Source organism: Dermacentor variabilis, chromosome 4 (assembly GCF_050947875.1).
Source record: "Dermacentor variabilis isolate Ectoservices chromosome 4, ASM5094787v1, whole genome shotgun sequence".
NCBI classification, from domain to species: domain Eukaryota; kingdom Metazoa; phylum Arthropoda; class Arachnida; order Ixodida; family Ixodidae; genus Dermacentor; species Dermacentor variabilis.
The window spans coordinates 223,571,918-223,596,237 of NC_134571.1; the positions used below are offsets into that span (position 1 = coordinate 223,571,918).

The 24,320-nt window shown below is 45.8% G+C and overlaps 1 protein-coding gene across 4 annotated transcripts in view; it reads right to left on the reverse strand.

Moving 5' to 3' along the window:
• Positions 1-24,320, reverse strand: part of LOC142580129 (putative fatty acyl-CoA reductase CG5065) — a 182,656-nt gene that overhangs the window by 72,815 nt on the left and 85,521 nt on the right. For all 4 annotated transcript variants that reach the window (XM_075690947.1, XM_075690950.1, XM_075690949.1 and 1 more), the window contains exons 2-4: positions 15,372-15,488; positions 7,484-7,600; positions 3,415-3,590 (exon numbers count right to left, since the gene is read on the reverse strand). In XM_075690947.1, the coding sequence (XP_075547062.1) occupies positions 3,415-3,590; positions 7,484-7,600; positions 15,372-15,473 (395 nt within the window). In that variant the 5' untranslated portion in view covers positions 15,474-15,488. The remainder of the gene's footprint in view (positions 1-3,414; positions 3,591-7,483; positions 7,601-15,371; positions 15,489-24,320) is intronic.

Sequence of the window (24,320 nt, forward strand, 5' to 3'; positions counted from 1 at the left end):
TCAGTAACGCCCTATGCGGCTCGCGGAGGGCCTGCGTGATTGTGGTGAGAAATTGTGCGCCGTTGCAGAGGTTGCGGCTCGGGATGATTTTTAACGACGGACATGGCCACCGGCGGCGGATGCCGACAGCGAATGCCTGAAGCGCTTAACGCTATCGCGTTAGAAAAATGCAGTGGAGTACGGCAGACAGTTATTGTGTTGAAATTGGCAAATTTGCAGGCACAGGTGAAATCGGCTGGTACCAAACAGGCTGGGAGGGGCGTACGTCATACAGTGGATACAAAATAAACTGATGCAAATGATAATAGAGCATTTTTCTTACGTGACGCATTTTTGCCTCCGGCACGTCCAACGCGCTGCCTACATTGATTTCTTTGGTGCCTAACCGCATTCAAAATAAAACGTTTCACCAACGTGTCCATGGTCTATTTTCACAAATCTAAACTCAATTTGCGCCACTGAAGGGTGAAAATGATTCCAGTCTATTTCACGTAATGCTTCGGTGATATTCAATGAATCTAATTAGCCACCACAATAACGTTGCACACACATCATCTCCCATATCGTCTACATATCGTCTACTTTTGAGCAGGCTCGAACATGCAGTAGAACGACGACTCATAACGTTTAGGCATGAGAAATCGTTGGAAGCACCAGCCATGTTTGATATCTGCACGGCAGGCTTCTGCACGGACAACGAAAAAGCCTTTATTGAGTATTCCTGTGACCGGCTTACAAACTGTATGAACTGAAACGCTTTTGCGACGAATGTTCATATGTGAAAACTACGGGGTTGCGTGTTTGTCAACCCTCACTCTAACGTAAGTTCACCACGCAATGTTTGTTAGTTCATACTTTAAGCGCTATAGAGGGCCACTACAGGAGCGTAAATACAGATTTCAGAAAAAGATTTCATAGACATCTTTTCATAGCTAACAAAGAGTTGCATTAGTCGAAATAAATAAACGCAAAAAGAAATCGGCGCAGGTACTGCTCAATCAATACATACAGAATAATTAACTAAAAACACGGCTTTACGAGCGCGAGCAAATGAGCAAATAATTTATTTATTTATTTATTTCACATACTGTCAATCCCTCATGGGATTATAACAGGAAGGGCAAGTACATATGGTAGTATTTGCGAACAAGTGTATATATAGATTATATAATCATAAGTGTGTTATTGCAAAGGTTTTAGTTTCACTAAACAAAAGAATGAAGCAGTTCATCACAAATGCAATATTTGGGTACAATATACTATAACAAGGAAGAATCTGAGGAAACAAGAAACCAAACACGAAAAAAGAAAAAGAAACACCTGAAATCACCTGTGATATACAATACCTAATGAACATGACAAACAGTATGCAGTCATGCGTATGATGCATCATACAAAAGGAACACTCGTAGATTAAAGTGTTAGGCTATGAAGATCGGTAACAAACCTGACTATGTAAGTCAGAGCTGTAAGGCAAGAAGGTGTTCTTCCACTGAATTAGCAAATGTATCTAATGAGGAGCTGTTACTAATGGATTCACTCAGTTGATTCCATTCTCTTATCGCTAAAGGAAAGAATGAATTCTTAAAGCAATCGGTATGAAAAGAATGCTCATTGAGTGTTTGTGTGTTCTTATGTCGCGTTGGCCGTGTTTCATTTCTGGAGATGTATCTAGAGGTATCAATCTTAAGCTTGTTGTGTAACAGCTGGTACATAAGTTTAGAACGGGCTAGTACAGCTCGGTTTTGTACTGTTAGGATTCCGGCTTTGTTAAGTAGTTCGGTGGGCGAGTCTGTTAATTTATGTTTATTGTATATGTACCGTAGAGCTTTCCTTTGTACACCTTCTAGTTTTTTAATTAGTTGTTTAGTATGTGGAAACCAGATAACATTTGCGTACTCAAGGACTGACCTGACGAAAGTTTTGTAAGCAAGAAGTTTTGTATCGGGTGGTGCTAGTCGGAGGTGTCTTCCAAGAAAGAAAAGGCGTTTCATTGCAGTTGCTGTAACATTATTTATATGGGAGTTCCATCTGAAGTCTTGTGTTAACGTTAATCCGAGGTACTTGTGTTCATGAACTCGTATTAGTGGCACGTCGTTAACGGTATACATAAAGCTCGAGTTATTTTTTTTTCTGGTGATTGAAAGAACAGCAGATTTCTTAGTATTGATGGTCATCTGCCAGTGGGCGCACCAGTTAGACACAGCTTTCAAGTCGTTGTTTAATGTTATATGGTCATCATATGAGTTAATATTTCGATAAAGGATGCAGTCGTCTGCAAATAGCCTAATGTTTCCTGTGATTTTTGCGGGTAGGTCATTAATAAAAATTAGAAATAAAAGGGGAGCCAGAACGCTTCCTTGGGGGACTCCCGATGTTACCCGGGCTGTCTGGGAGATCTGTCCATTCACTTCCACAAACTGGGTACGGTTAGTAAGATAGTCGCAAATCCAGTCAATTATGGGGCCTGTACCTAATGTAGCCTGAAGTTTCCTTATGAGCTTTTTGTGTGATACCCGATCAAATGCCTTCGAGAAATCGAGTAGGATGAGGTCTGTTTGTCTGTGTTGGTCGATATTAAATGATATGTCGTGGGTTAGTTCCAGTAGTTGAGTGACTGTAGAAAGGCCTCTGCGAAAGCCATGTTGATATGGTGATATGATACTCTCCTGGTCTAAGAAAACGGTTATGTGTTTTAGTATGATGTGTTCTAGAAGTTTGCACACGGTACTCGTAAGTGAAATCGGCCGAAAGTTGGACGGGTCGTCTTTGGAGCCTGACTTATGTATTGGGACAACTTTTGCGGATTTCCAGTCCTGTGGAAGAACAGATGATGATAATGATTTGTTAAATATTATACAAAGGTACTTCGTCATCCATTCTGCGTATCGTTTCAAGAAAGCGTTGGGTATTTTATCCGGGCCTGGCCCTTTTTTTGTGTCCAGGTTTAGGAGAAGGTTCAGTACTCCGGCCTCCGTGACGGTGAGGGGGCTTAGTGTGCTGTTAACGGTGATGTCAATTTGGGGTAGTTTCCCATCGTCAGATGTGAAGATAGAAGAAAAGTAGTTATTTAGTGAATTAGCGGTTTGTTTGCTAGTTTCGGGTGACACTTGGGGATCACTTGATGCCTTAGGATTAAGGTAGTTCCAGAATTTGCTCGGTGAATTTCTTAGAAATCCTTGAAGTGTGTTTGTGTAAAAGTTTGACTTCGCTGTCTTTATTTTAGATTTCATGTCTTGGATAGCCAGAGTAAGATTACTTCGAGATGAAGGTTTAGGTGCTATTTTCATTGATTTTTTCAGACGTTTGACTTTACGTTTGGCATGAATGATGTCACGTGAGATCCAGGGATTGTGCTTTCTCGTTTTTTTAACTTTAGAAGGTAATTAAGGAATGTATTAAGACAGTGCTCACCGAAGTGGTTCGTCGAAGCGCACGGAAGCCGCAGAGTGGTAGACAACGGAGACGTTCTCTGCAAGTTCGGCGACGTCCTCGTCGCCCAGGCCTAGTCCAGGCTCCAGGATGTCTCCGGCCACAGCCACCACCTTACTGAGCACAGACGGGTTCTCCTCTCTCACTCTGCCAAAGACCTGGAGAATAAGATCGCAGCCGCTCGAACACAACGCCCCTTTCTTTAATACGTTTTCGTTTCAACTGGGAAGCCGCCTAGTCACGGCTGAACTGCAGAAACTCATTCCCATAACGCCCATAGTGCCGCTGCGTAATATTAGTCGAATTATGGGCCTCCAGGTATTGCAGTTTAGTTTGGCAGGTTGCGGGTGCCCAGTGATATTTTATATCCTTTGCTTCTTACTTAGGGTGTGGCGTCGTTCCCTCGCTGGGTATATTTGCCGATATAACTTGGGCCACGGCATACGCGATGGCTGCTGTCTCGCCGAGCAGACAAGGGCGCGTGCCCGGACAGACAATTCCGGTTCTGCGCTCACTCTTGGCCAATTACCCAGAATGAATGCGCCACTGAGACGCAAGGAGTGTGAGGCATAAATTTATTTGGATGCTTGTCGCACTTCAACGTGCATACACCCCTCATTAGCATTCTTCAATCGACAAGCATCGCCCTTGTGACGCAGACAGGCGACGAGGCTGTCATCCGGCACTGCCGCTGCCATACCTCGCGTACTCAAACACGCTTTGCGTCATGCAACATTGCGTTGGATCTGTTTTTAATGCGAAAACATGGCTCATGAGGGATAAGATCTGGCCCAGTTGGCGTGACCACTGATGGTCCAAAAAGGCTACGAACTCACAACCTTTGGTGTTAGGGCGAGGTAATTAAGGCAAAGTTGAGATATAGTTAATTAAGACAGTCGGACCCACGACCGTTGGTGTTAAGGCGAAGTTGATTAAAGCAGTTATTTTAATTAAGATGCAGTTAATTGAGGCACTAGAACCCACGAGCTTTGGTGGAAGCCGAGCCCACGAAATTGTGATTTTATTAAAGCGCAGTTAATTAAGGTACACTTAATTTGGATAGTTAATTAAGGCACTCAAAACCACTTTTGGTGGGAGTCGAGTCCGCGACATGTGGTGTTAAAGCGCAGTTCATTAAGACAATGGAACCCACGATTTTTTGGTGGGGGACGAGCCCATCACCTTTGGTGTCAAGGCGAAGTTATGGCACAGTGAATTAAGGAGGAGTTAATTAAGGCACTCGAACCCACGACCTTTGGTGGGAGGCGAGCCCATCACCTGCGGTGTTAAGGCGAAGTTAAGTACACTGAATTAAGGTAGAGTTAAGGCACTCGAACCCAAAACCTTTGTTGGGAGTCGAACCCACATGCTTGCGTTGTGTGAGAATGTCTAAGCATCCCGTAGCGGTCGCAATGCTTTCGCATTCATTCGCGTAGAGATAATTAAGAGCCCCTTAAATTTTGTTTTATTGCGACAGCAACTACATGGACACTCAAGGCGCATTTTTACGTCGCCGTAATCCGTCCACGGGCGATAAGACCGTTGCCGCGCGCTGTGCGGCTTGCGTGTGCGAGCTTGCGAGAATGAGCCGACGATCACGGTGCAATCTCGCGCACCAGAAGAAAGCGCGAGAAAGCTCGCCGTCTTCCGTAGCGTGCAAGGGCCGGTCGGGAGGAAAGGGGGTGGGGCGCTGTACTTCGGCAGCAAGTGCGTATGGCGCGGCCGCGTTGGATTTGTCTTGAAAGCGAGCTGCTTTGGGGGCACAGTCTAGGTGCACCGACGACTCGTAGCTTTGCATGTGCTGTGTTCTCGCCACTCAGTTTCCGCTGAAGCGACAGACAGAACGAAGGTCGCATTGCTCGCTGCTGGGCCGCGCTTCATCACGCCAGCGTTTTGACGGAGTTTCGGCGGTCATTGCGTGCGATGCGTTGATGTTTGTGCGTACTGACACTACGATTGTTAATTTAGTTTGTAAGTGATTGTTTGCAAGTTCATACGGACGGTAAGACTACTATCCTTACTTTTATTGCTGTCTGCTAATTTGCCATCACAATCGATGCTTCGCCTTTTGGGCGAAACCGACTTTTTTATGATTGACCCAACCGTGCTTAGGGCGGTAGGCACACTGAAGACAATAAAAGTGCGGCTTGTTAGAACAGCGCTCTCAAGGTATCATCGCTACGACGCAGTGCACAGCACGACGGAAGGGACGTGTCGCGGTCTTGTCTCCTTTTCGCACAGAAGCTTCAAATGCATACGTGCCTGATTCGTCAGTTCTATTGAGTATGCCGTGCACTTTATTAATGCGATAAAAATTACAAGGACGCTCCAGGCAAATGTACGGCGTCACCGTGATGTTCAGTATAAGGTCTAAGTGCGATAACATCGCGACCACGTGCCGTATGCTGTGGTGCGAGTGTAACGGTGCGAGGGTGAGAAGGATGGTGGCTTTATCTTGGTGGCGCTTAAGAGAGGAAGCGCGCAGTTTTCCATCGCGCGGAAGGCGGCAGCACGGGCGGAAAGGTAGGCAATTTTGCTCCGGCGACGGGTGCGTATGGCGCGGCCCCGCGGGCGCTGTCTCGAAAGCGATCTGCGGCCAGTACAGTCTAGACTCGCCGAGGGCTTCGTCTGCGCTGTGTTCTCGTCGCTTAGTCTGCGTTGAAGTAAGAGGCCGCACAAGGTCGATTCGCTCGCTGCTGCTGCCGCTCTTCCTGAGGCCAACGTTTTGACAGCGAGCGTCTGCGGTCATCGAGTGAGATGTGTTCATGTTTGCCTCCGCACGCGTGACAGGATGCTTAATTTAGTTTGTAAGTGCATGTTTACAAGTTAATACGGCCGATAAAACAACTTCCTTTCGTCTGTCTAGTCTACTGCTGTCTAATCATTTGCTATTGCAATCGATGCATCGCCTTTCTTTGCGAAACTGCGACATAATTCTTCATGGGAGACGCCTGACTCAAGTAAAATTGGCGCATGAGCTGAACGAGATCATGTTGGGCAATTGCTTTTACTCACGGGCTTTACGCTTATACTTAAATGGTCTGACAACCAATTTTCGTGGTACCCATTTTTAGTGCAATGGAAAGCTCACCGGTCAGAGTATAATCATGAAGTGGCAACGTGGAAAACGCCGTGGAACATTTTTTAACATAATTTTTTTTATTTGCAGTGAGGATGTAGTCGTTCACTGGAAGCGTGCCGAAAACGGTGATAGGTCAGCGCGATAACGGTTATACGCCGGCATTAGCGCAAGGCAGACGACTAGTGCTGCCTTAGCTGTGAGAAATGATTTTGGCTATCAAGCCGATTCATGTTTTCTAAATTGGCTTTCGTCCAACTGCTTTGGCGTTTAACCAGTCGAAACGAAACCAGTTGGATCGAAAACGCAACGACGCTTTCACACGTGATATGCAGTTCAGCGTGTTGCCCTAGCTATGGATGTGCTTTTGATTTCCGAAGCATAGAATTAAGCGCCAGTGTAACAATATAGCAACTGGAAGTTTAGGCAATAATTATGCTGTACTTAACAGTCGACTTACGTGCTGTAATCTGAGACTACATCCGAAGTATCAAGCTTTCAGCGCCAGGCCACGCCACTTACTGTTTTCTTTAGAATTTCATTGCAAATTTAAAATTGTAATTCCTACTTAAATCGCGAACAGCGTGTTGGATTCTATCATTGAGTCATGCTCATTTACCTTCCATCAATGTCTCACATTTTGGCCAGTTGTCGGTCCCTTCGAGACTCGGTGAGCACATTTCAGTTTGTGAACTATACTGGTCGTGTCGGCGGCGCAGGAAATGCTAGACTTTCGCAACTCGGCCGCACCGGATGTAATAAGCTTTTCCGTAAACAGTTTTCTTTTAGCATTGTCTCTCTTTCTAAAATCTAAATAAATATACGTCAATCAAACGTCTGTGTGGGGTAGTCACCTGGAGCGAGAACACACACCATGCGGCGGCATCAACGGCATTGGTTTTTTGGCGTCAATGCCATTAATGAAAAATGTGCCACAAAATGGGAAAACTGCGCTTTACAGAAGTGACTTACTGGGCACTCGAACATCTCTTTGAGCCGGTCGCTAGGTTGAACGCCATCTTTGGCACGCAGAAGGACGTAGACAGTCTTCAGCCCGGCACATGATCGAAGAAGTTTCTCGATAAGGATCTGCACAACCAGGGGAAACACAGTGAAAATAAATTGGAGAAAAGTACAGCGCATGAGCGCAACATCGAACAGTAAGGGGACACAGGTTCATTGGAAGCGTAAAAGAAAACGCGAAGTGACAAGAGCATGGGAGACCGGTGGAATTCGTTTGCGTCTTGACAGCCGTGCGTAAACCCAAAATGAACAGCAAGTCTCCCGCTTCGGCACTAACGACGGCCCGCTAGCACACGTGCATACACCACGTTGGAAACAATGAGTTGGAACTCTTTTTGGTAGCGAGCTTTCAACGAAGGCTTTTTATCAGTTATAAGAACTTTGTTATAAGCTCGCCAATAAATAGAAACGCCCATGCGGCACTTGCGGCCAGGAATAGGCAGACAGTTAATCAACAAATGTTAAATGATTAAGATAATAAATAATTGGTTAGGTTTGCTTTCTTACGTTTGACGTATTCACCGATGTTGTGCCACACTGCGTGCCTACATCGCGGCAACGGGCGCTGGCGCCCCCTCCCCCTCGTTCTTCTTATGTGGTTGCCCTTGGTTACAACCTGCGAAGTTCCAGGAAACTGCTGAACCCTTTTTGTGGGTCGAACTGAAGAGTCCAGGGGCACAGAGCACGACGACGAATCCACTGGCAGCCTTCAGAATTCCACAAAACTTCTGACCCCTGCCATGGAGACCTGTTTATGCAGCTTGGACTTCTGCTTCGACGAAAGAGGGAAGCGACGCGGTTGACGTCAGCACCGGTCCTGCCTCGGTCATGCCGACAATGGGACGCCGAAAGGGACTTGAGGCAGACCCGCCCTCGGAAAACGTATTGGGAAAGGAGGCTTGCTCATGCGGCGGGTGCCGCGCTGGCCCAAAATCGCTTGCATGTGCATTGCTCACGCGGCGGCCGCGGCGTGAGCAAAGCCTATTTCACATGCAAGCGATTTTGGGCCAGAAACGGCGCCGCCGCGTGAGCAAGCCTCCTTTCCCAATACAAGCTTTCAGAGCGACGCGCGCCGCTGCGATCATGACCGCAACATTTGGAAAAATTCCCGAGCGGCGAGAGCGGCAACCAATCGCGGAGCGCCTTGAGCAGTGACGTGGAGCTCACGTGGTAGAGGCGCGGTCGAAGCGCGGGCGGTGCGGGGAACCGGGGAACTCGCCTGCCGGAGCAGACGGTTCTAGCCAACGTTACTATAGTCTATAAATATATTATATATAGTAACGTTGGTTCTAGCAGACATTTGCAGCAGACGACGTGCGCTACCAGTTTGCAATGTCTCGCGCGGTCTTCAACTAGCTGTTCATCAGTCAAGTTGTGCAGCGTCCACTTGTTTGGAATGCTAAAATGAAGGATTTTCACAGCAAGGAGGAGGGTTCTTTGGGAAGGAATAATGGACTGAAGCCGAAGGTACTCGTGGTCACAAGTGACATATACTTCCATAAAGTAAATCTCGGCGTCGCTCGAATCGGCCTTGTCGGTTGGTGCCCACTTGTTTCCATCTATCCTTTTCGAGTTCCATTCTTTGGAGCCAGATTGCCCGACGTGTTTTCTTCCTGCCTCTATTTTTCCCCGATGGTGACCACATATGGGCCCGGTCAGAGGAGATGAAACGTCAGTCCATATGTTTTATTCGCAGTGAATGTAGGTGCTTTATTTTTCCTTTTTCACAACTCCGAGCTAGCGGGGTCATAGTTTTGTTTGATCATGACCGCCGCTTTTCTACTCTAATGCCTAGAGGAGAAAAAGGACGCGAGCGTCTTCTAAACCCGTCCATAGGCCTCTTGCATCCGGGTGGCCGAGATGGCACCTGTACGCCATGCGGTTTTCGAAAACAAGCGCCGTTGGAAGACATGCGTGTGGTGCAAGCACAGATCGCGGAAACAGGAGTCAACCAATTCATTTGCTTCCATGTGGCTAATTCTGTGTGCGTGTATATCTCTAAGCTGTCGCCTATAAAGAGCTAAAAGATAAATGCGAATAAAAAGTTGTCAAGTGCGCGACTTGACCGCACGAGAGTCAGCGCGGAAATTGGCGTCAGGCTCCTGCACCCGGAGCCGTGGGCCGCGTATTTTTGATTGCGATTGTACGAGGTGCTCCGGGGTACGTGGGAAGATGTGATGGTTCCAGGCCTTACTTATGGAAATGCGCTTGTTTGCTTGAAATCAGGGGTACAACCAGGACTTGATGGCAACCAAAGGTCAGTGGGACGCCTCGCATTGGGTGCTCACGGGAAGACTACAAATGAAGTTGTGCCGGGTGATATCGGCTGGACAAGTTCTGAAGTGAGGGAAGCTCACAGTAAAATTGATTATGAAGTACGACTGAGGAATATCATCATCATAATCATTACCCTGTTTTATGGCCACTGCAGGACGAAAGCCTCTCCGTGCGATTTCCAATTACTCCTGTCCTGCGCCAACCAATTCCAACTAGCCCCCGCGAATTTCCTAATTTCATCGCGCCACCTAGTCTTCTGTCGTCCTCGATTGCGTTGTCCTTCTCTTGGTACCCACTCTGTAACCAACATTCTCCAACAGTTATCTAACCGGCGCATTAGATGACCTGCCCAGCTCCATTTTTTCCTCTTGATGCCAATTAGAATATCGGCGACACCCGTTTACTCTGATACAAACCGCTCTCTTTCTGTCTCCTAAAGTTATGCCTACCAATCTTCGTTCCATCGCTCTTTGCGCGGTCCTAACTTGTTCTCAAGCTCCTTTGTCAGTCTCCAAGTTTCTGCCCCATATGTCAGCTCTGGTAAAATGCACTGATTGTACACCTTCCTTTTCAGTGATAATGGTAAGCTTCATGTCAGGAGCTGGCAATGTCTGCCGTATGCGATGCAACGCTTTTTTGTTCTTCTGTGAATTTCCTTCTCATGATCAGGGTTCCCCGTGATTATTTGACGTAGTTAAACGTACTCCTTCACAGACTCTAGAGGCCGACTGGCAAGCCTGCTCTTGTTCCTTTGCCCGGCTATTTATCATTATCTATTGTTCTTCTGCATATTAATCTTCCAACCCAACTCTTACACTCTCTGTGTTAAGGTCCTCAATCATTTGTTGTAACTTGCCTGCATTGTTGCTGAACAGAACAATGCCATCGGCAAACCGAAGGTTGCTGAGATATTCGCTGTCGATTTTTACTCCTAAGCCTTCCCAGTTGAATACTTCTAAGCACACAGTGAATAGAACTGAAGAGATTGTGTCTCCTTCTCTGACCCCTTTCTTTATAGGTATCTTCCTGCGTTTCTAGTGTAGAATTAAAGTAGCTGTAGAACCACTGTAGATATTTTCCAAGGTATTTATGTAAGTGTTCTGTACTCCTTGATTACGCAATGCCTCTACGACTGCTAGTAACTCTACTGAGTCAAATGCCTTTTCGTAATCTATGAGAGCAATATAGAGAGGCTTATTGTACTCTGCGGATTTCTCGATAACGTGATTGATGACATGGATGTGACCCATTGTAGAGTAACATTTCCTGAAACCCGCCTGCTCCCTCGGTTGACTAAATTGCAGTGTTGTCCTTATTCCGTTGGAGATTATTTTGGTAAATATTTTATACAATACTGGGAATGAGTTAATGGGCCTATAATTTTTCAATTCTTTAACGTCTCGCTTTTGGTGGATTAGTATAATGCTTGCATTGTTCCAGTTTTCTGGGACCCTCGCAGTCAATAGACACTTCGTATACAGAGCCGACAGTTTTCCTAGTATTATGTCTCCTCCGTCTTTGATTAAATCGACTGTTCTTCCATCCTCTCCTGCCGCTTTTCCCCGTTTCATGCCTTGCAAGGTATTTCTGACCTCATCTCTAGATATAGGAGGAGTTTCTGTACACTGTTAATTGTTTTGAATAGAGCGCTCCTGAGTTTCGAATATCCTTTATTTTCGCCTTGTTAATCAGTTTTGACAGTTCCACAAATGCTATCCTATCTCTTGTGTTGGACACTCATTTTTTCTCGTTTCTTCATTAGGTCCTTTGTTACTTGAGAGAGCTTGCCTACTGGTTGCCTTGGTGCCTTGCCTCCCACTTCAATTGCTGCCTCTGAAGCCAACCTAACTACGGTTTCATTCATTGGCTCTATGCCATCATCATCTCTCTTTTCTAAGGCAGCATATTTGTTTGCAAGTACCAGCCTGAATTTTTCTGCTTTTACCCTTACTGCCTCTAGGTTGACCTATTTCTTCTTGATCAATTCAGCTCTTCCTCTCTTCAAATTGAGGTGAATCCTAGCCCTCATAACCTATGATCACTTCACTTTATCATACTTATCATTTCTACATCCTGCACTATGCTGGGATCACCAGAAACTATGAAGTCAATCTCATTTCTTGTTTCACCATTAGGGCTTTTCCAGATCCACTTTCTGTTGCTGCGCTACGTGAAAAATGTGTTCATTATTCGAAGCTTCTTCTGCGAATTGCACCAGCATCTCGACTCTAGCGTTCCTAGAATCGACGCCGTAGTTGCCAATTGCTTGTTCATCAGCCGGCTCTTTCCCCACTTTTGCATTCAAGTCGCCCATTACTACAGTATATTGAGTTCACACTTTTCTCATCACGAATTCAAAATCTTCATAAAACTTATCTACTTACTCATCATCGTGACTGGGTGTTGGAGCGCAGGCTTGTACTACATTTAATCTATAGATCCTATTAAGTTAGATTACGACTATAGCTACGCTCTCATTGATACTGTAGAATTAGTCAATGTTGCCCGCTATGTCCTTATGGATTAGGAATCCTACCCCTTATTACTTCATATATTGGAGACCTCTATAGCAGAGGACATGTCCTTTATTCAGCAATGTATTAGGCTCACTAGTTCCTCACTTCTTAGAAGAACTGAGGAATATGGAAGGAAGTAAATGGGCTGGAAGTGTGTTGAGGTATTTCTACAGGAAAAAATTGATTCACAGTGGTGGAAAAGAACTAGGAAGTTTACCAGCAAGTATGCGGCCTGTAGGGTGGGCAACACAGCAACAAAGAACGTCAAGAAGAAAGTCAGAGAGGCTGAAATAATTTCATGGGGGGCGGCAACGGAAAAGAAACCTGCCATGAGTAACAACTTAAGAGGAAGAAACGAAATCAGGAAAGGAACTATTTATGAGAACTCGAAGGGAAGCTCATTACTTTTCGAAGCGAGGTGAGGATGCCTTAGAACACGCACGTATAAAGCGATATATAAGAAGGAAGAAGAAGCATGTGCTTGCTGCGGTAAAGCTAGGGAAACAATGGAGCATGTTTTATTAGAGTGTGAAAATGTCTGCCCAGCGGTTGATTTAGGCACCACTGGCCTCCTTGAAGCCCTTGGGTTCCGTGAGAGCAGGGGAAAAGTAAACATGTCCGCAATAGAGAATAGTAAGAGGCGATTGGAAGATTGGTGGAAGAAAAGCAGGGAAACGACAAAAAACGGAGAAGTACAAAAATAAAGTTCGCAATAGGTAGTCAGAAAATTTGGTTATGTGAATTCACCGTGTTTTTTTTTCTTTTTTCTTTTGGTTTTTCAAACTAAGTAGGACATTAGGCAGTATAATGGCAAAAGCTTAGCGGTGCAACCAACCGCCCCGTTCCAAAGGGGACGCTCATAACGTCCATCTCCAACCGTTCCTCCTAAGGTGACAGATTACTGTGTTCTTTTCTTCCTTTTGGAGGTGCAGAGACGAGCAAACTATTTCGCCCCTCTTAATGAGGTTTCATATTACGCAATACTTGTGTCTGGTGGGGTGACTAGAATTGAAGTGAAGATGCCATCCTGTATGTGTCAGTTTTCTTGATGTGGAAAAGGAAAGGTTCGGTCACCCTTTTCACGAGGACATCTAAGAGACAGAGAACCAGAATTCCACGTTCCACTGTAAACTGTGTAGTGGGCTGTATGGAGTGCAAGTACGCGAGCAAGTTGTCTACCTCAGATGACTTCACCACTGAAGAACAATCGTCCACGTAGTTCACAAACAATGGGGGCGAAAGTGCAAAGCGCCGGCATTTCGATGTCCTCCATGGTAAGGTCGGCGGCTGTGGCCGAGAGTGCGACTCCCATGTAGCAGTCCTACTCGCGTTGGGCTCACACTTCTCTGTTCACTAGTGCGCCTGTGCGCTTCGCGCTGTCTGACACGTTGTGCGCTTGGCGTGACTCAAAGAACGCACTCCCTTTTCTATGAATCAGTTCTGTTGGTTATTGCATTTGTGCCTTTCAAGCATTTCTCTTTCAATAAGCAGTTCTACAGACTAGTGGAACTAAGCCATTTATTCATCGCGCCCTCAAGCAACGGAACGAGAATGAAAGGAAGACGGCGGAAGCCGCACCACCACAGGCAACGGCGCCTTGTCTCGATGCCATAGGTGTACGCCGCGTGAGCGAGATATTAGCGCGTGTGCTGCGAACTGCAAGGGTCGCTCAAAATTAAGCCTCTCTGGCTATTTCCTCCCTCAGCCAAAGACTTCGTTTATGTCGAAAATGCGCAGGGCATTGTGCACAAGATGGTCTGCACAGAATGCCCAGCGTCGTATGCTGGCGAGACTAAAAACTTCCCGGAAAGAATTCGTCAACACCAGAACGACCTTCGCCACCTAAACAGAGAACGCGTTGCTGTGGCAGAACACTGCGAGCTTTTCGATCACCGTATTAGCCCCGACGGCAGTGTCGTCTTGGTGAGAGTAAACAACTATCGGCGGCGGTTCCTTTTGGAATCCTGGCACATCCAGAAGACGCTGGGTAACATCAGTCGTTCGTGAGAAGCACATTACCCAGTGTTTATAGCTCAAGGTATACCAAAAGTGTCTGCGCGCCTGTCAGTTCAGGCGCCAAAAAGGCATGCAAGCACTCCCACGCCTTCACGCCATCTCCACCCTGAAGGAGGAGCCGGCCGGACTCCGAAACGTCGGGTTTTTGAAAGAAAGTTTGGTTGGGGTTTTCCTTGTCTTTAATTCAGTCAAGAAATGGTCGGGAAGTTTAGGGAGCGGCATTACTTGTGGCGGTTTGTGTTGGTGACCGCTCCCTGTCATCGCTGGGGAAGTGAGAAAGGAGTACGTGGCTTCTCGCATTGCCCGAGCACCTCACAGGCGGCACGGGTACTTCGTGTTGACATTCTCCTCCTCGGAGGCGGAGTTTGACATCTACACGACTACCACTTTGGCCGATTGGGACATTAACTGTTTCACTAGCAAGTGATCTAGGGAAGAGGGAGGGTATTTAGGGGACGTCCTCGGTATGGTGTGTGCCCGCCCAGAAGGGTTTAGCCTGCTCTGCCAGAATGTAGCGTGCTCCGAGAACGATGTAGCTGCGTGCCACAATGTAACATGTGCTGTACTGGTAAGTCCTGCAAGTATGACTGTCTTTACCTGTAGCTGTGTTCGTTCCTCTGATGTAAGCAAACCCACCGTTACGTTGCTCCAACCTTCGTACCTCGTACTAATCAGCAAGGAAGCAACTCTTGTCAAGAAGGATCGGACGACGGCCTGTGCCAGCTGAGCCTTCGCGTGACGTCCCGGTAGCTGAGCCCGGCTACCCGCTTCGAGACGCACCGGTGGCGTAGGCTAGAGCGTGACCCTCTGTGTGGCACCCGACTCCACGACGCCCCGTATCCTGCAGCCCCTAGGCCTAGAGAGAAACCTAGGCCATCAAAGTATACCGTCGTGACTCGAACCCTACACCTTCAATAACTAGAGACAGTCGCCGCACAAACACCCGGTTTGTGCTTCTTCCTCTTTGTTAACGGGCGTGTGCTATCAGGCCAAGAGGTTTGACTGGGGTGTAAGAAAACAAAGCTCACCTTGCCCAGAAAGCCAGTTCCTCCGGTGATGAAGACAGCCCGGTCACGGAAGAAGTGGTCGATGGGCGAATGACCGCCTCGCTTGCTCGTCGCGCCGTTCATCAGGGCTCGTTTAGGCTGCGCCGGAAGACAGCGCCGAGAATTAGTGCTGCGCCTGTCTTACCACTCCGTTGTGTTGACCGCAAGGAAAAAAAAAAGCAAAAAGAAAACAGAAGAAGAAAGAAAAACAAATTGATTGTGTGCGACAAAGGCAACGCAAAAGAGCTTCCACCTCGAGCCGTACCATCAGCTCATTGGCTAGATTGTATTCTGCTTTAGCGCATTAATGAAAATCGAAGCGAATGTCGCAGGCACCATACATGAAAGACCGTCCAGTGTTTCTAAATGCTGTATATTATAGTAGCTCGTGGTGTGACTCACAGGTACTTACGTTTTTCAATATTGATGAGATAACCGAGTGTCGTACATAGTGAAATCTCATTGAATATGCATATGACAATGCAAGGTTTAGGCTAGTCGTAAAAGCATGAATATCTTGTCAATACCGTATGCAGTCGCAAAATCGACGGTTTGCGTGCGCAGTGACGTTTGTTTATCCATAATATTCGCGTTCATGGATATCGCACATAATATTTATTGGACACAAAGTCGAGAAGTGCTGTCGAGTGTGCGATCTGAATGTGAGGCAATAATATCCTGGTTTTCCATTTGCAATAGTTCTCCGGACTTTCCAGACGTCAGCAATGTTTAAGTTAGCGTTCACTCACTTCTTGGGAACTGCGCTCATACCCGGAATGAGCGTCACGTCTCCGCGTGCGGCACCGACAACGGATAACCTGACTGCGCACTGCCGACAGACGGCGGGTCGGAAGGCGCCGCCAAGCCTTCGCCGCGCGTCACAGTGCAGCGCTACATTCTGTGTCACTGTGCGGTATTTACGAGATGTCGTCGCCTTTAACTGGCTCCGGCTACTCCTTTTCACACAGGGATTTAGAAAGAGGAACAGATCGTAATAAAAATAATGCCTTCACGTAAGTGCACTCATACTACACTAAAACTGGGAGCCAAGTAAGGTACTCAGCATCACACATTTCAGTCACATATGTGCACTAAGGTAAACAATGTCCGGTCACTTGGCTAGACTAAAATCAGGGCGCATAAGAAATCACGGATTAAATTCAGGTGAAGGTACATAAAACAAGGCATTGTATTGGACCTTATTTTTATTCTGTTCTGTAGCATTTTTTTTGTTACATACGTCAGGGAACGCCAAGACTGAAGACAAAGGACAGCCTGACAATGGCCCATGCACTGTTGAGCAGTACGGACATATCTGAATACACATTAATGACAGTCGCGCCCAAAACATACCGAAAACAATTCTGGGTCAGTTATGTTGTCATGCAGCTTGAACATGGCGTCGGGTCAATAGTGTATGGAGTGGACGGAGCCATGCGCAGCTCTGTGCAAATCTAAAACCCATTTGAGCGGCAGCATCGTGTTCAAGGGCGTGACTGCTCAGGCGTTGTCGTAAGCGAGGAGTTTGAAGAATGATGATAGAAGCTGTTCGGATCATAAATATAATTTGCTCGTTTACATCAACATATCTCGGCTTCCCAGCATGACGAAACAGTGCGCAACATAGATGTTGAAAATAGATGAAAGAGAACCGGAAACAGTTGGTGAGAAATGCACGGACGCTATAACTGGCAATTTATGTACTGTTTAATTAGTTAGGGTAATAAGTATGCGCCTGAATTTGAGCGCATGTGACATTTAAAAAAGCGCCAGCGCAACGAACACGGACGGAGACGAGCGCTGAACGGAGGCGGACCGGACGTTCCCGAGACGGCGACGTGCGGAACGGCATCGAAAGCCGGCCGGTGCGCGACCGTTTCACGCATCGCCGTCTCGGAAACTGTCGGTCTGCGTGCGTTCAACGCTCGTCTTCGTCCGTGCATGTTGCGCTGCTGCCTTTTCAAATATGTACCAACACGCCAAACTCGCTGCATTAATCAAGATGTGACATGCAAGCGAGTCCCTCGCTATGCAGACTACATGAAAAACGCTGAATCACACAGCAATCTCCTCCCTGCGTACGAAGATGGCTTGATGGGGCACTGTAACGCCCGCTGTTCTGCGTACTTAGCGTTTGTGAAGAAGGCTCCCGTGTCGAAGCATCTAATAATTATTGACAGCACCTTTTTTTTGGTCGGCGCGCTTGATTTTTCTTTTGACCTGCGTTTACTACCAGACCACGTATCACCAAAGAAATTGACAAAAACAATGAAATTGGTGGCAACCACTGCGCCGAATGTGATGAAGTTTGTTGCATTAAAATGCAACAGTTTCAATATAGTAGGAATCGAAATGTTCATTTCTGTCGCCAGTTTTTTTTAATAGTTCTTGAAAATCGCAAAATTTCATTAAAGGAGATTAAGTTTTACAGCTTTAACTCTGCAATACAAAATGATATCAATTCTCTAAACTTAACCGAATAATACATCTACAGCGAACATAACTGATGTATTAGGCACCGTTCTAAAGTGTATGCCATTAATATGTCAGTAGGACTTTTGCGAAACCGTTGTGACAAATTAAGGAAGCTGTAAATTATAGGAAATTTGCCCGCTTTGGATGCTATAACGGATGCATACAGTTCACATAATTACGATATCTTACGTACAATAAAGGATTACGGTGTTTTACGTGGCAAAACTACGATATGATTATGAGGCACGCCGTAGTGACGCACTACTTAATGTCGACCACCTGGGGTTCATTAACCTAAACCTAAGCACACGGGTGTTTTCGCATTTCGCCCACATCGAAACGCGGCCGCCGTGGCCGGTGATTCGATCCCGCGACCTCATGCCTAGCAGCCGAACACATTAGCAACCACGGCGGGTTGTTACGGACACGCAAACTTCCTGCAGTTATTATTAAGCCTAATTATGGTCAAAATCGCTAAAACATACCAGTCCCTAAATAGAAATTCTGCTTCTTACAGCCACTATACTAGCTTTCTCCTCTACATGGGAAGGACGACGAAGTACTTCTATGGAACACAACCTGCCCGTCTCTCTGCTTTTCTGGACTGTTCAGGTCTGTTGTGGAGTCTGCCGCCCCACATCTCGCGGCGATGGATGTGGTACCACCCGAGGTCCCGCCCGGATCATCAGCGGGAATCGCTTCGAGGAAGCGAGGAAATACATCTAGCGACAGCGAGGACGTTGAGCTGTACTCCGCATCAGCTGACGAGTCATTGCAAGAAGGTTTTGAACCTGCCTTGCACTGAAAAGCCAAGTGAACAATATGATCAATGCGTCTTCGGTGTCAAGTTCATCTGCCGTAATAATTGCGCCTCAATGATGTCCTCATAACATCCTGTCTGTGCCACAGAGCTCCAGTGGAAATCTGCGCCTCAACAGGCAAGCACTGTCCTTGTTTCTTGAGATCAAGGGTGTGAGTCTAAACACACGGAAAAACATCTTAGCTATTGACGTGATCGCCATAAGTGCGCTGAGCCCTCTACAGCGGATATCGCAGCTGGTCAACATAAGCGTTCGATTCATTGTCCCAGCGGATGGTACCACCATCGCTGGAGTAATTTGTGACATTGACATTCCTGATGCAGACCTTCCAAGGCTCATAAAACCAGAAAGTGAGAAGAACGACGTTATTCTGCATGCCGGCTGTCTTGGTAAGACACGCTCTGTGAAATTCAGGAAAAATGCATGGAAGGCGGGAAATAGCCAGCACTATTTAGACTACAACAGTCATCACTCACGACACTGCAAGCATGGAATTTTTGTCCTCCAAGCCAAACGAATAAGAAAAATCTGCAGTGAAGACAGCGACTATATGCACCGCCTAAATGACCTTAAAAGCAACGCTAGCAGAAAGCAACTATCCACAAGTTCCTTTCGACAGAGCTTGTGACGTAGCGTGAACATTGGAGACGCAGTCGGAATTATCTAAGAAAGCACCTACATCTGAATCTGAGAGACCACCAGCCTTTAGAACAATATATTCTAATGCTCTAACAAACATCAACATCCTATGAAAATACCACCCAGTATTATCAAGTGAGACGTGAAAGAATTGAAAAATTATAGGCCCATTAGCTTATTCCCAGTATTATATAAATAATTACCAAAACAATCTCCAATAGAAAACGGCAACACTGGACTTTAGACAACCAAGGGACGAGGCTGGCTTCAGGAAGGGATACTCTACAATGATTTACATCCATGATATTAATCAGCTAATCGAGAAATCCTAAGAGTATAATAAGCCTCTCTATATGGCTTTCATAGATTACGAAAAGGTATTTGATTCAGTAGAGATACCAACAGTCACAGCGGCATTACGTAATCTAGGAGTACAGAACGCTTACGTGAATACCTTGGGAAATATCTACAGAGGTTCTACAGCTACCTTATTTCGACACAAGAAAAGCAGGAAGATACCTATAACGAAAGGGGTCAGACAGGGAGACACCATCTTCCCAATGTTATTCACTGCGTGCTTGGAAGTATTCAGGCTATTAAACTGGAAAGGGTTAGGAGTAAAGATCGACGGCGAATATGTCAGCAACCTTCAGTTTGCCCCCGATGACATTGTTCCATTTAGCAAACAATGCAGACGAGTTACAACAAATGTTTAAGCACCTTAAGAGAGAGACTGTAAGAGTGGGGTTGAAGATTAATATGCAGAAGAACAAAGATAATGATAAATAGCCGAGCAAAGGAACAAGAGTTCAGGATCGCCAGTCGGCCTCTAGAGTCTGTGAACGAGTACGTTTACCTAGGTCAAATAATGACAGGCAACCCTGATCAAGAGAAGGAGATCCCCAGAAGAATAAAAATGGGTTGGATCGCATATGGAGACAATGCCAGCTCCTCACTGGAAGCTTACCATTATCATTGAAAAAGAAGGTGTACAATCAGTGCATTTTACCAGTGCTGACATATGGGGCAGAGACAGAGTGAAAAGGAAGCTATAGAACAAGTCAAGGACCACGCAAAGTGCGATGCAACGAAGATTTGTAGGCATAACGTGAACAGACAATAATAATTTTTGGGGTTTTACGTGCCAAAACCACTTTCTGATTATGAGGCACGCCGTAGTGGAGGACTCCGGAAATTTTGACCACCTGGGGTTCTTTAACGTGCACCTAAATCTAAGCACACGGGTGTTTTCGCATTTCGCCCCCATCGAAATGCGGCCGCCGTGGCCGGTGTGAAGAGACAAAGAGAGTGGCTTGGATCAGAGGGCAATTGGATATAGACGATATTCTAATTGACATGAAGAGAAAAAAATGGAGCTTGGCAGGCCATGTAATGTGTCGGTTAGATGACCGTTGGGCCATTAGGGTTACAGAACGGGTACCAAGAGAAGGGAAACGGAATCGACGACGACAGAAGACTAGATGGAGCGATGAAATGAGAAAATTCGCGGGCGCTAGTTGGAATCTGTTGGCGCAGGACAGGGGTAATTGGAGATCGCAGGGAGAGGCCTTCGTCCTGCAGTGGACATAAAACAGGCTGATGATTATCAAGTAACGAGGGTCAGAGAAAAGCGTTCCCAATGGTACCAAGGGACCATTATAACAGAAACAGCTTCAACAGAAACGTTAAAGACATGTACGTGCACCCAAACGTCAGCTAACATTCCCATATACAGGAATTAGGGACATTACGTTCAGTTTACTTTTTTCGCCACCACATGGCGTATTACGCGTGATGAATTTGAAATTCCCGCTTTGACGTATACCACGGCGCACAAATAAATAAAACAACAAAAAGACGCAGACCTTGAGACTGCGCTTCACCTCGGCACTTGGAAACGGGTGCGCTCATACACCAGCGTTATCTCGAACACGGCCAGCTACTTTCGCTGCTGGCAATGAATGGATGCCTAGCTAGACGCCTGGCCAGACAGCTCGTCGGAATTCCGGGGATGTCTCGCCAGAAGAAAGGCTCCGGCGAAGCTTCCGCCGAATATTTTATTTTTCGTGATTTATTCGTATACCACTGCCGCCACGGGCGTTTACGTCAGCCTTCTGCTTCACGGGTTTCCTGCGGAACCGGCATTGCTTAAGTGGAAGCTTAAGCTCGGGTCTGACGCCGGCTACTGAGATATATGCAAAACGCGGGAATGCGTTTATGAGAAAAGCGCTGAACCGATTTGAATGAAATTTGTTGCATTTAAGAGAGAAAGTTAGATTACAGTTACTGGAGCCAATAGTTTTTGATTTAGACCATGGCATGTTTTACAACAGTTACAGGAAATCGGTAAATTTAGATGAAAGAAATAGAAGCATGAAGTTTTGCAAATCTGCAGCTCAGCCATGAAAAACAAATATCGCATTTCTATAAACTTCATCCGTGGTGGCATGAAGAGCGATCAAATTTTATGCATGCATTTACAACTGTGAATTTTTACAATGTCTGGAAGGGTTTTGGAAATACCACATTCATAAATTAGTGGTACATTCCAGGGCGGCCTGTGACATCATTGCTGTCCGCTTTAGATGTGTTATTAGGTGGCGTTTAAAGAAGGGAGATATCGTTTTAAGTTGGTAAGGTACAAAGTCCTATATGTCATTTTGTTTTTCGAAAGTTCGCGTTTAAAATTTACGCCAGCAAAGTAGACAGCCTAAATAAATATCGGTTTCTGAAATCACTACGTTTTAACCTTTTCTTCTAAATTCAACATAACTCATGATATTTGGTGTAGTGGTTCCTCTGAAGAACGATTGCCGATTTCCAATGTTTAGCTAGGAGCCCCCGATCAAGCTAAAACTTTCCCTTAAGGTCGTGTTAGACTAATATATTTGTTGGTAGCATATATTTGTAAAGCTGCTTGGGACGCAAAAGGAGAATAGAAAGGAAGAAGGCATGGATGTTATTCAGAAGAGCGTCTGGTTGGCTAAAAATGACTAAATACCTACTTCTGTAATACTATAACAATAACTTCGATGATGCTACCTCAGTCTACACCGGAAAATTGCAAAACACTATGTAGGCTGCAACATGCACTACAGACGCTATGTTCTTCTCTAATTATCTTAATATACGGCTGAAATATTACCTAGCTATCCCTTGACAATTTAAGAAACGCACAGCCTTTGTGCGACGTTACAAAATGTAGCAATATTTCCAGCAAAGCTGTTTCTGTGGAGCGATTAAGAAATTGTAATTGCCAGTAATATGAACACACAGCATAAAACTTCACCCTACATATGTTTTGGCAAAGTGGGCACGCTTTATTTATTTATTTACAGGTCCCTCAGGACCAAGAAGGGCGTTACGGACGTTCAACCCCATTTCGTCCCCAATTGAAAACCATTGACACGTCTCGTTCTCCCAAGGGGCCTAAGAACATGAGCTCAGCGCTCGTATAACGCTGCAATTAACTTGCACGAATGAAACTTCACACGCACACCTGACGTAACGTGCGCCACCTTTAAATATACGAAGCCGCTGCCTAGTTCAGCTGACTGAGGACAATGAGGATGCCTACTACGGGCCTCGTACCACGTATGAAAAAACAATGAAAAAAGCAGTATTCACTCATACGCTCATAATTACTCCACAGAATGCTGAGTTGGTGCTGCAAGGAAGCAATCGCTAATTCCTTTCGCTATGCAGGCGTCATCTGCAACCACCAATTGTACAGCTATCGATTCAGTGGTCATATCATATCATGCGATGGTAGAGCATCGCCCACGACATGCGAAGGTTGTGGGATCGTTCCCCACCTGCGTCAAGCTGTTTTTTCATCCACTTTCATTTCGATTAATTTATCGTTTCTTAATTTCGTTTATTAAGCACAAGTAAAGGTTTACCCTGTGTTGTACTTGGTATCTTTGTTTGTTGGCTTATGATACGACTAATGAAAATCGGGCCCCTCGGTTCACCCCCTTTCTTCTCGTTTATCGATTCAGTGGGTAAGATAAACTGGAAGTTACACAGTATTTAAATTCAGCTATTTCTTTGAAGAGCAACGACCATACAACGAGCAAAGATGAAAAGCGGTAAGTGCTAAACGCGAGTTGAAATTCCCAAGTCTTTTGAATTATTACGAATCCTTCAAGTTCGTTTCCGCGCGACACAAGCAATTTAGGCTTGAATTTTAAGCACGACGCCGTAGTGCGATAAGGTGAAATGCTTCAGCGTTCTTCTGTTGACTGATTATTGAGTTATCTTTAGAGGAATAATAAAATGAAAAAGATACAAATAGAGTCTTCTCTGGCATTGGCGCCATATCTAATTGGTGCAACCAATGGCTCATAGAAATAAAGGCTAACCAACGTGACTTTATGTGGGTGTCATGGATGAGTCCAACTTTAGTCTTAAATCCTACATGATCTGCAGCGCTATTAGGGTATTTTTGCATCCGCAGGTAGTGGACTCCAAGCGACAATGATTCTTGGAAAAAAATGTTGAAAAACGTTATGGCAGAACTGATCTCATGATGACTGTCGAGAGTAATGCGATTAGCATTCGAGCATATAGCAATACACCATATTTCTCAAATCAAGTTTGTTTAACATCTCTAGTTATCATTCTAAAGCTTCTGTTGGTTTGGTTATACGTGGCCTGATCCGGTATCCTCTCCTGTTGGTAAGGCACTAACTTGCCATAGCGACGGCGTGCCGGCGACTGCATCACGCCGACGTACTAAGGATTGTGGAACGGGAGAAGGAACGCTGTCGATGGGACGAAAAAGGCGGTACGACGACGGGACGATTACGCTTATACGACCAGTCTTAAATGATGACGTTGGTGTAATGAAGAAAGCATGACTCCAGCATGAGGACCATTGGATGGTGAGTGCATGACGAAGACTGCGTGATGCCGATGGCATGACGAGGACGGCACGGCGATCTGACAACGGATGCATGACAGCGACTGTCTGAACAAAACTTCATATGACAAC